Source organism: Carcharodon carcharias, chromosome 18, assembly GCF_017639515.1.
Source record: "Carcharodon carcharias isolate sCarCar2 chromosome 18, sCarCar2.pri, whole genome shotgun sequence".
NCBI lineage: Eukaryota > Metazoa > Chordata > Chondrichthyes > Lamniformes > Lamnidae > Carcharodon > Carcharodon carcharias.
Genome location: NC_054484.1, coordinates 43,305,785 through 43,318,124, shown reverse-complemented (window position 1 = coordinate 43,318,124; position 12,340 = coordinate 43,305,785). Strand labels below are relative to the sequence as shown.

Sequence of the window (12,340 nt, the reverse complement as noted above, 5' to 3'; positions counted from 1 at the left end):
GCACAAATTTAAATACGGTGGAAGATAGGAGGCCTGCCAGGAGAACTTTGGAGTAATCAAGTTTAGATGTTTCAAAGGCATGGATAAGAGTTTCAGTAGCAGATTATCTGAGGCAGGGTAGATACAGAGGTAGAGAGGTGGAACTAGGCAGTTTTGGTGTTAGAACAGATGTGTGATAGAAAGCTTATTGCAGGGTCAAATACAACACCAAGGTTGCGAACAATCTGGTTCTGCCAGGGAGAGGGATGAAATTAGTGGCCAGGGAACAGAGTTTGCGGTAGGGACTGAAAACAATGGCTTCAGTCTCCTCAATAGTTAGAGGAAGTTTCTGTTGATCCAGTACAGGGATGTCAAACTAGCAACTTGACAAATCAGAGACAATGGAGGGGGTCAGGTGACGTGAAGTAGAGCTGAGTGTCATCAACATGCATGTGCAATCTGACATGTTTTCGGATGATGTTGCTGAGGGGCAGTACGTAAGTGAGAAGTAAAAGGGGGCCAAGGAATAGATCCACAGGAAACTCCAGAGGTAATAATTTGAGAGTGGGAAGAGAAGCCTTTGTAGGTGATTCTCTGATTACAATTGAAAAAATAAGAATGAAACCGGGTTGGGTGGGGGACAATCCCTCCGGCTTTTGACAGAAGAGAGGTGTTGTAGGAGAATGGTGTGACCAGCTGTGTTGAATACTGCAGACAGATTGAGAAGGAAGAGGAGAAAATGGTTCATCATGGTCACAGTCACATGGAATGCTATTTTTGACTTTGATAAGGACAATTTCAGTACTGTGCCAATTTCAGTACTGATTGTAAGGAATCAGATATGGAATTACAAGAAAGGTGGGATTGGATTTGAGATGCAACAAAATATTCAAGGACTTTAGAAAGAAAAGTGATTTTGGAGGTGGGGGCGGTAGTCTGCAAGGACAGTGGTTTTTGAAGACTGCAGATTTAAAGGGGAGGGAAACAGTACCGTGGTTGAGGCAAACATTAGCAACACCAGCTTACAAGGATAACAGGAAGGGAAGTTGGGTGGTCAGCATTTTATTGGGAATAGAGTCAGCGCAGCAGAAAGTGGGTCTCACAAGGTGAACTTGGAGAGAGCATTTAGGAGGTCAGAAAGAATCAAGAGAAAGATGCATGATGAGGGCTAGGACAATGTCCCAGCTTATACCAGGAGACAAAATGCTTTCAAAACTCTCAAACAACTAAATTATTGCTTGACATTAAAATAATTTTCACAGGTAATCCAAACTAGGTTATTCTTCAGTTTCTCACTTTATTCTACATTTAGCCATTTGGTTGCACAGAACTTGAGTATTGCTGAAAAAAAGACTTCTTTTTTATGGAACCTTTTCGTCTTGCTACCTACCTCCAGGCCACATGCAAGACCATTGGCTTCCCAGCCCTTGATGCTGTATTTTGTTACTCCAAGTTTTCATGCAGCTCATTAAAAAAACTGTAGCTGGGAATGACTGTAATTGCCCCACCTGCAGCACTAAAACAACATGGAACACTGCCGATTTAAATGTATTCGGTTGACTGTGAACTCTACCATTTGTTACACTTATTTCAGATCATGTCAACGGAGTCTGCACAAGCCCTATTTCCCAATCATGCAATACCGGGAAGCGCCTCTCCATTGCTGATACTTCAAAGCTGAACCGCCGCGGACCAGGCCGACCGCCTTTTCGAAAAGCACAATCAGCTGCCTGCATGGAAGTCTCATTGCCTGTCACCCACGCAGAAGGTGTGTGAATGTATGAATGTGTGTGTGTGTATATATATTATATATATGTGCATGTGTCTTTAAGTGTTCTCAGTTGACTGCAGTGACCTCAGATCCGGGAACAGCAAATACGTTGCTATCAAATAGGAACGAGCAGCTGGAAACAATATGACTGCTAACACTGATGATATAGTTACTAGTTTAGCCATCTAGTGACAGCACAGATGCTCTGGCCATCAGGTACTGCATGCCCCAAAGAGTGATTCCACTTGTTCTTGTGCACTTATGTAAAATTGGAGGTTATACCACCAGTGAAAATACTTTCTTTGCTTAAAATAACTTTAAAATCTAAGCCTATAGACTTACATCAGAGTGGTTTAAGTCAAAATCTTTTCTGTCACTGAAATAGATACCTCAAATGGAGTACTGCCAAGAAAACTCAGCTCTACTTACAAAATCATACTTTTCAGAACTTTGCTCTTCAACATGATCCTGTACCATGCTTTTCTTATGAGCTTTTTAGGTTGGACAAATATGTTTTATTATCAAAATTTATCATCTTGGGGAAAGAGTCATTACTGCTGAGAAAATCGGATTTAATCTTAGTTATGTTTATCAATTTATATTTTAAAATATAAATTGCAAGCATGATGCATCATGTAGAATATTTCAATGAAAGAAACTACCATATTGTTTCTGAGGGCAGAATTATCCCAGATTTACAATAAGTGCAGTAATGGACGGGAAAAAGAACATTTTACATGCCGGCCACAATGGCAGCTTTTCAAACTGTATCATCCCAATTCCACCTCAGTAATCATGCATTCCCTGGAAACACCCTGTTTCCATGGCGAGCGAGCCCTCATTCACTGCCATGCTGTCACTTCGTCACTTCATCACGCCAGGCACCATATTTACAGTGCAGTCATGCACACACCTCTCAATGCTTCCAGCCCAGGACTGCTGCAAAGAAGACATAGCCCAGATAGGCAAAAAGACTGTGATGCATCCCTCGAGCGCCTTTTGGATGCTGTAGATGCATGCCATGATGTCCTCTACTACCACTCTGGTTGCAGGAGGGGCAGCAACATCACCAATCTAGCGTGGGAGGCGGTGGTCAGTGCCAACACCTTGTGAAAGAGTACAGCCACCCAGTGCCGAAAGAGGATGAATGATCCCTCCGTACCACCAAGTTAGATCACTCTTCTTATCACTTTCAACTCACACACTCACAAACCCATCACACATCCACAGGGATCTCACTCACTGCCAGTTCAAGGGACATCACCATTCACTCTCTCACACGCACCTTCATTGTCCTCATCTTGCCCATGGGACCACACAAGTCACTGCGCTCACCCACACCCTGCACCATCGCAGAGACACACACCTCGGTGGGATCTAGTTCTGGAGCAGATTCAGGATCACAATCTGGTGAGCACATTACTGCCTGATCCACAGCAGGCAGTGGCAGGGACTCCCCAGGTTTCCAGCACTCGAAGGACTGCTGGAGGCCAGAAATCTGCTGAGTCCGTGTCAGATGATGAGCCTCTGGATTCGGTCATACCTTAGTTGCTGGAGCTGAAAAAGCAAGCTCAGGAACATCAGGAATGGATGTCTGCTGCACCCCTCAGATTGCAAAGTACAATGGAGCAATCTGTCCACCTTCTTGCTGAGGTGACAGCACCAGCATGCCAATGCACCGGAGTCAACACAGGTATTATGGCGGCTGCCATGGAGATCTTAGTCCGGAACATCGGTCCTGCACTAGCTGAACTCCATCACTAACACCATAGTTGGCCTCCAGCAGTGTCAACGCAAGAGGGATGCGGGGCAGCTCAATCTCACTCCTCAATCTTTTCTCCTCGAGAAGATAACCAGGGGCCTTCAGGCACCCATAGGGAGGAGGATCAGCAGGTGCACACCTTGAGGCCATCTACCCAGCGACCCTAGGGGCGTCTGGCCCATCCAAATCCCCTTTTCATGTGACCTCAGCAGCTGCAGCTCCACAGGCCAAGGAGGAAGCCACTGCCGCACAGCATGACCCCAAAAGCAGGCCAGAAGACACCCATCAAGATCAGCATTGACAGGGTGTAGCATTCAGCAGGCTGCCTCCACCTCCACTGTAGATGTCAGGGGAGCACCAAGACATAGTGTCAGGGTTAAGAAGATGTAACTCTTTCGAGTTACACGTTTCCATCTGTTTCAGATGAAGTTACATTGTTTCATAGTTTGTCATTGTGAGATTTGAACTCTTGATCTTGGGGTTACAAACCCAGTACCATAACCACTTGGCTATTTAGGCCAAGCTCCTGTTAAGAAGATGTAACTCTTTCAAGTACAAACACATTTACACCTGTTTCAGATGAAGTTACATTGTTTTATATTTTGCCATTGTGAGATTTGAACTCTTGATCTTGGGGTTACAAACCCAGTACCATAACCACTTGGCTATTTAGGCCAAGCTTTAAGATGTAACTCTTTCGAGTACAAACACGTTTCCATCTGTTTCAGATGAAATTACATTGTTTCATAGTTTGCCATTGTGAGATTTGAACTCTTGATCTTGGGGTTACAAACCCAGTACCATAACCACTTGGCTATTTAGGCCAAGCTCCCATTAAGAAGATGTAGTTGCACAGCCTGGGCATGGGTGTTAATCACTTGTATATAATGTTCACTATTGTAAATAAACTCCCAAGAATGTCTCCCTGCCTATGGCTCCTTGTTTTGACGAGCAGTGTTTGCGTCACTCAGAAGTGAAACCTTGGTTCCTGCACAAGATAAAGGCAGGTGTTTCAGTCCAAGACCTCATCCCTGTGCTTCGCGCAGCCTTCAGACAAAAATGATGGTCTGGCTTCACACTCATTGGATGCATTACTGATGCCTACACCATAAGGGAGCATGTTGTTGCTGCCAGGTGGGCAGGCATCACAGAGCTCTGTCATTCTCCTTGTGTGCTCTCAGCAACGTTGAGGTGGGGCTGGCCCCCCATCTTGTCAGCCTCTGTGACCAGTGATGCTGTCCCCCTGAAGGAATGAGGTGCTGAAGGCTGACAAAGTATCAGATGCATTTAAAGTTTCATGGTTGCATCTCTATGACCTTGATCACAGAGCGCAAGCGAGCTGCTCTCAGCCAGACATGAGTCAGACATTCACGGAGGTTATGTGAAGCTCTATGGAGTGTGCTCACTGCATGTCATCATCATCCTCCTGGAATTGAGCGACTGTTAGGGCCTCCCCTGCGTCTCCATGATGGGAGCCTTATCACAAAGGGTATGTGCGCTGCCATCAGCCAGACTGAAGTTAAATGTTTGCTGATGCAATGTGAGGGTCTATGATATCTCCTCACTGCATGTTGTCATCATCCTCCATGAATCTAGCAGCTGTGAGGGCCTCCAGTGCCCACCTGCCTCTCCTGGCCAGTGCAAGGGCCTCATCGTCAACATCATTGCCTTCTTGGACCTCCTCACCCTCATCCCCATCGATGTTGTCCTCGTTGGAGGAGATGTGCAACTCCTCAATTTCCTCCTGAGCCAGCTCCTCTCCCCATTGCAACGCCAGGTTTTAAAAGACACAGCAGGCGACAACGATGCATGACACTCTCTGTGGACTGTATTGCAGGACTCCACTAGACCGGTCCAGGCACAGAACCTCATTTTCAGCATCCCAATGGTTTGCTCCACCAAGATGCGAGTTGCAGCATGAGCCTTGTTGCACATTCTTTCTGCTGCACCCTGATGCCGCCGTACAGGTGTCATCAGTCACATCCTCTGAAGGTAGCCCTTGGTCCCCAAAAAGCCATCCCTGCAGCCTCTGTGGACCCTAGAAGATGTCAGGGATCTGAGACCGAACGAGAATGTAAGAGTCTTGCACGCTCCCTGGGAACCGAACACAGACCTGCAGGATACGTTTGTCACACACCAGCTGAACATTCAGCGAGTGGAAGCCCTTGCAGTTAACATAGTTGACTGCTTTTTGCCATGGAGATCTGAGCATCCATTACCTGTGGAAAACCTGAGATTTTGGCAAATCCCTGCGCTCTTGCATCCTGGCTTTCCTTGTCCTAGGTGAAATGCACAAAGTTGTGTGCCTTCGCGAATATGGCGTCTGTCACCTCATGGATACATGTGTGCATGGAGGCTTGCAATATCCCACAGAGGTCACCTGTGAAGCCTTGAAAGGAGCCACTGACGTAAAAATTGAGCACCGCAGTCATTTTCACGGCCAGTGGCAGTGGATGCCCTCCATGTCCCCATGCAGCAGGTGGCAGATGTGACCGACCAGTTCCTTGGACATGCACAGCCTTCGGCGACACTGGTTCTCAGAAATCTGCAGGCATGAAAGGCAGCTTCTATAGGCCCTGGGTCTAGCTAGACACCAACCAGTTACGGCTCGCTGTGGCTCTTCGGCAGCGTGTGCAGGAGCCCCAGCTGCTCCTTATTCCTGAGGGTGCTGCCCCTCCCTCTGCCCAGCCAGGCAGCTCCATTGCTCACTTCTCTTTCATCTCTACTCTCTGTAAGCCACGAGGCATACAGCTAGGTCACCAAGCTCAATGCTTCTGATGTATTCCTCCTGCAGGATGAAAGAGAGAGACATGTGGGTTAGCTTGGGTGTTCCAAGAACCTCTCTTGGTTAAGTCTGAAGGCCCTTTAATGCATCCCAGAGGGTGCTTGGCACCATTTGGTTGACCAGATTTAGTGTGCTGCATGGCTCCCCGAGACCCCATCCATCTCCGCCCCACTCCACCTGACTGATTGGCAGCAACTTCATCCACTGGACTGCATGCTGTGCTCTCAGCTCAGGCACAGGCATTCTCCTAACCCGCATTGCAAGGCTGCACTGTTAGCTTTAACTATGGGGGAGACTGGTCCAAACCTGAACGATGACATTACAAGGGGCTGTGAGCACCTCCACCAGTGACTGCTCCATGGCCAGCTTTCGCAAGGAAATTGTACAACTTGCTAAGTTGTCCAATTGTTCTGCAATCCCCTAAAATGCTCATTAGTTTGCAGTCTGTGCCTGAGGGGTGAAAAGCTGTGGAGCACTTGGTGGCACTTTCATGCCTCTACATTGCTTGAGTGAGCAGATAAGCTTGAGGCCTGACTCCAAGCATCAGTGTTGTTGCATCTGAAATGTCTCCGCTGCAGAGGAATGGTCACTTTATACAAGATTTCCCTAATTTATGGCCGCTTTCCTCCCCCTACCTTGCATGTGTTTGTGCACTACCATCAACCACAGTACAGCCCTTGCGTCCCACCAAGTCGCCTCCACCGCAATGCATCCCTTGCCCCTCCTCAAGTCATCTCAACCACAGTGCAGTTCTTGCCCCCCACTCACATCGACCACAGGGCAGTCCCTTGCTTCCACATACCACAGCCCCCCCCCCCGCCTCAACTTCAGGGCAGCCCTTGCTCCAGCACCGCACTGTCAGCCACCCGGGAAAAAGCAACTTTACTATGACCTTGGCTGAATGTGCAGCGCCTCAACCTTGAAGTCCAACAGGCGACCCTCTTGAGCGCTGCGCAACGTTAATGTGCACTCACCTCCAAGTCCCCCTCAAAGTGCAGCTCGCCAGGTGCAGGCCTTTAATATGCTATTGTGAAACATGACAATGTGCTCGGATGATCCAGCATGTGGGGATGATTCTGGCGAGCTGGACTTATAATGCTATGCAAATGTATTATAATGAAGTTCCCAACAGCAGAGAATGCAGCCCGCAATTGACAGGCAGAGAAGGCGATTGCCAACTGGTTTCCCGGCATCGTGAAACCAATTTTTGGCCTTCTCACTATATTGTCCGCTCAGGCTACCAAACACACCCTCCACCAACGGGCACTGAAAATTCTGCCCTTAGTTGCATTGATAATACCCTGGTATGATTGATTCTACAATTAAACAATCAGTGGGACTGATTGCTTAGCTCTTAATAGTGAAATCATTATTATGTTACAACCAACAATTCAATTCAATTCAATTTCACTTTATTGTCTGTACAAAAATTCATTTTTGGTACATTGCTTATTCTATCAAAAATTACATATAAATTAAGAAAAACAATAAAAGGAAGAAAATTACCCTATCACAGAGGTCTAACTTTAATTAAAATATATTAAAAACTATTCTGGTGAGTCCTATAATGAGTGCATATCCTCATCCATTCATCCAACTCCTGTTAAAAATTCACATAGAGAAGGGCACAAACAGGCTCAAGAGCCGATTTGTTCTCCATCTGAGGGATTGTAGCCTTTTCCCTAAATGCACCCAGCAGTCATACTGAGATTGTTCTTGACACTCAAAAGACCATGGCCAGAATTTTGTAACCCCCAGGAGGTGGGATGGCAGGTGGATGGGGGGGGGAGTGGGGGGATGGGGATGGGTGTGGGGGTGGGGGTGGGGGGGGGCCTCCTTTTAAGGTCCCCTTTACCCATTGGAAGCCCCCCACTAAAGTATTCCCCTCACCCCCGCCCACACATGTTCTACTCATCTTTCCATCCCTCTTAATGGAGCCTGCCAACCTGGCCCCGGCAAGACCCAGGACATACCTTCATCCAGGTTCCATCGCAGTTTGGTACTACCTGCAATCTCAGTAGTGGCTACTGCTCTTGGTGGTGATGCTGAGACCAGAGAGCTGCCAGCCATTTGATCAGCAGCTGTTGGAGGCAGGACTTCCTCCCTCATGGCGGCATAGGGCCCATCTCAAGCCATTTAATGGCTCCGGGGCAAGCCTGTCAAGCGGAGATGGGCTTGTCCCTGACTTTTACGCTGGGGTTGGGACCCTGCTCCCCAGCGTAAAATTTAGCTCCATGAGTTGTGTTATACAGGTGTTATATCGCCCTAAGGCCTGAATGATATTTAATTTATATAATAATTGACTAATATTTGCCAAAATTCCAATGTCATTATTATAAATGAAGAAAATTGAAGTAACTGGTGAATTTAACTCATTTATGTGCAATGCCCTGAAGGAATATCATACTTTTGTGTGAAAATTCTATTAATAGTCTAACAGTAATGCATTCATATGTTGAACTTTGTTTAAATATTTTTGTGTTTGGATAGTTATCATTGAGGTTTAAGTGATATTTCTCCACTTTGAAATTTGACCTTCGAGGAGAATGATGGTAAAATATTGTCAAGTATTGCAGCTCATGGTGGTCAAAAGAAACTCTGAAAAATTAAAATACTCATGTTAAGGCACTTCTAAAGACCATAAATATTGCAGAAATCAACATTTTTCAAATTAATTCTGTATCTGACTTACACAGTTTAAAAATAAGGAACCTTCCATTTAAGATGGAGATGAGGATGAACTTCTTCTCTGAGGGTCGTTAGTCTGTGGAATTTATTTTCACTTAGAGCAGTGGAGGCTGGGTCATTGAATATATTGATGGTTGAGTTAGACAGATTTTGATTTGACAAGGGAGTCAAGGGTTATGGGTAGGCAGGAAGGAAAATGGAGCTTAGGTGACAGTCAGATCAGCCATGATCCTGTTGAACGTTGGAGATGCTCGAGGGGTAAAATGACCTACTGTTCTTATTTCTTATATTCTTATTTTTTGTAATTGGTAGTTCTCAATGGAACTGAGCATGTCGTACAAATAGAAATGCCCTATTGGTTAAAATTAAAAGTTGACTATGTCTGTAGGGATGGATGTGTGAAAGAAGCAGCTTGTAGTTCTTTTCATATTCATAAGCTGTCTGTGAATTACATTTGAAGTGTAGGCATTGTGCAGATAAATTGTATGTCAGGGGACTATGTTGATGAAACCATTAATGTGTAACTAAACAGGTGAATTATTTAAATGCTGATAGGTAAATAATAAATGCCACTACAGCATTTATTTTTGTTTTTTTTAATACTTTTTCATGAAAAAGGCAAATTCTGGAAAAATGTAATCTCTGCTTAATCTTTCTCTCATCCATGCTTGGCTGATGTAAAACAGTACTAACTTCTCAAAGGCTGATTATTCTTAATAATTGAATCAGTTGTATTTTTACCTAGGAAGTTTTACTGGTGGCATAGCCTATTTATTATTCCACACCTTTATCCTTTTCTTATCGCACAATTGCTGTTTTCCACTCAAAAAGTGTGAATGTTACTGCTAGTCTTTTGAGATGCACTATTATTTGTATACTGAAAGTAGCTTTTATACTGATCACATTTTCATACAGGAACTCGAGGGTTTTTTAGGTTCTTTATTCTACTAGCCAATGGAGGTTTTCTGTTTCGTACATTATTTGTGTCCCATCTTGTTCTATAAGCAATGGTGTCATTATTTCCATAGTTGAGAGGCTCTCCTGTGAAATTTAATCAAGTATGAGTTCCAAAAGATATTTTACTAAAATGAGTTGTCAAGGTTTACACCATGTTTGCTTGAAAGAAAATATTATATTTCATGTTATTGAATGTAAGTACAATACAAAACGACTTTATAATGTAATATTGCTACTTAAGTTTAAAAGTGAACAGGAAATTTAAACTCTACAATTTAAAATAGAACATAACCTCTGCTTAATTAATTACATCCTAATTTATTACAGGTGGTAGTTGAGAACACAACCCAAAGATCCTTCTTGTAGTTGAGGAACTCTATGTTCTTTAATGGCCAATTTTGCCAAAATGCTGGACTGAGTAATACATGCAGTCACGGTGGGCGGGACTCACACCCAAAAGTGGGCAGCTTTCCAACTCCACCCCCCCGCTGTCAAAGTACATCATATAAAACAGCAATTATACAAATTTGGACCGCAGGCCGGGTATCCAGCCCGTGAGGCCCAAAGTGAGTCTGCAGTCCGTCCAATTGGCATTGGAGGGCAGGATGTCCAGCATCCGAAATGTTTGCCATGGCCTGGAAGGAAGTCACAGCCACTCATTTAAAGGGCCAACTTGCATGGGCAGTGTCAGGTGTCCCAGCAAATATGTGCCTTCTACATAGATCTGGAGATTTTATATCGAGGATATAGTATCAGGCTTCGTTTGAGGTCAGTGTAAGTGTTTTTAATATTTCTCTGAAATGTCCGTAGTCTAAGTTGTTTCTTGCCACTGACCACAGGTGACATTCAATGTGAATACGAACATATTTTCAAGATTTTAACAGGAGTTATCTGGTTGGAGCATGTTTTCCTCCATAGATGGCTGAGGCAAGGAAACAAAGGGAGAGGCAGGGAATAAAAGCAAAAGCAGCCCTGAGGTTTGATGTAGAATCTCTCCTTGCCTTCCTCCAGGCTGTGTCCACCAGGCGTAAACAACTAATGCCAGCTGATGGGAAGAGGAGAGCTCCATCATTCAGACTTGCAACCTTGGTGGAGTTTGCAGTGGAGGTCAGCAGCAAAGGGCTAGTGCCTCGCACTTGGGCACAATGCCAGAAGGGGTTCTATTATGTGTATTCCTGTGCCAGGAAGCTACAGGGTAGTCTCAATAATGCTGGAGACTTGTGTGGTGCTCTGAGGACCAGGCAGCATTATGCAACAAAGAAACTGGTCTTAACGCCAATGCCTCTGTGGACTTATCATTTTGGTTCATTGCGGGGAGGAGCCTGTATACATGAGGAAGGTGCAAAGCATCTTGGCTGCCTTGCATTGTGCTGATCATGCATTTCTCGGAAGGTGGGATGACATCAATTAACCTAACTGTGTTAGTCATTGAAATGTTATACCCACTTCCAGAAGAAGTGTGCCCACAATGCCAGGGAAGAGAGGCAGAACTGGAGGTGGTGTCCCAGAGCTGGCCATCCTGATGCCACACAAGGAGGTTCTCCTGCTCTCCTCAGCTGATTCTTCAAGGTCAATTGACAAAGGCAAGATTGGAGGAAAGTGTGGATCTGTTGAGATAACAAGAGGCTGAAGCAAGGCACAGGGGGAGAGCGCAAGCGGGAGGGGGACTGATGCTTGATATGATTCAACGAATGTAAAAATTGTCATCTCAGTGCTAAAAGCCAGGGAAGCTTCCTGGTGGAAGGCTTGTGATGTTGCTGCAAGTGTGCTATAATGATTGCATTGTGTCATATCTCATATTTTGCACATGACTGTAATGGTGCTGAGCATTGTGACCTTGCTACAGCCATTGAAAGGTTTCCAGTGCCAACTAACGCCCTTTTTTTCTGTGTCTCCTGCACGGGTGAAGCCTCTTCCGTGGACCACGATATCGATGCCAGCCCAACAATTCCCTCCGAGGATGAAAAAGCTCCCTTGGAGGAAGCACTATCACATCCTCTCTCTGCACCAAGCACCAGTGCAGATACTGCCACCTCAGCAGGGGTTGGTGCATTGGGGCAAGGGCAGGCACAATCTGGTGAGAGCACTTAACATGTGCAGCAGGCGGACAGAGTGATGGAACAGGCCTCAGGCAGTCATGGGAGTGTCCGAGGTGATCCAGAGACTGATTCCAATTTAGGCAATATGCCTCTGAGTCATCCATAAGGCAGCAGATGTTGGACGTTCAGTACAAGGTGTGTGGAGATTTGGTGGGTAGACCAGAAGGGTTGCGTGCTCTGGCTCAGACTGTGGTCGTGCCCATCCAGGCCAAGTGTACTGTGATTACCCACTCTTCAGAACGCCAAGCTTCCTCCATGAACAGACTGGCCTGGAGGGGCAAACCAAGCGCATTGCGGAT

At 45.6% G+C, this 12,340-nt stretch overlaps 1 protein-coding gene across 1 annotated transcript in view; it reads left to right on the top strand.

Annotated features, from left to right (window-relative positions):
• stxbp5l (syntaxin binding protein 5L) overlaps positions 1 to 12,340 on the top strand; it is a 598,592-nt gene that overhangs the window by 527,740 nt on the left and 58,512 nt on the right. The window contains exon 23 of the mRNA XM_041210884.1: positions 1,574 to 1,747. Within this exon, the coding sequence (XP_041066818.1) occupies positions 1,574 to 1,747 (174 nt within the window). The remainder of the gene's footprint in view (positions 1 to 1,573; positions 1,748 to 12,340) is intronic.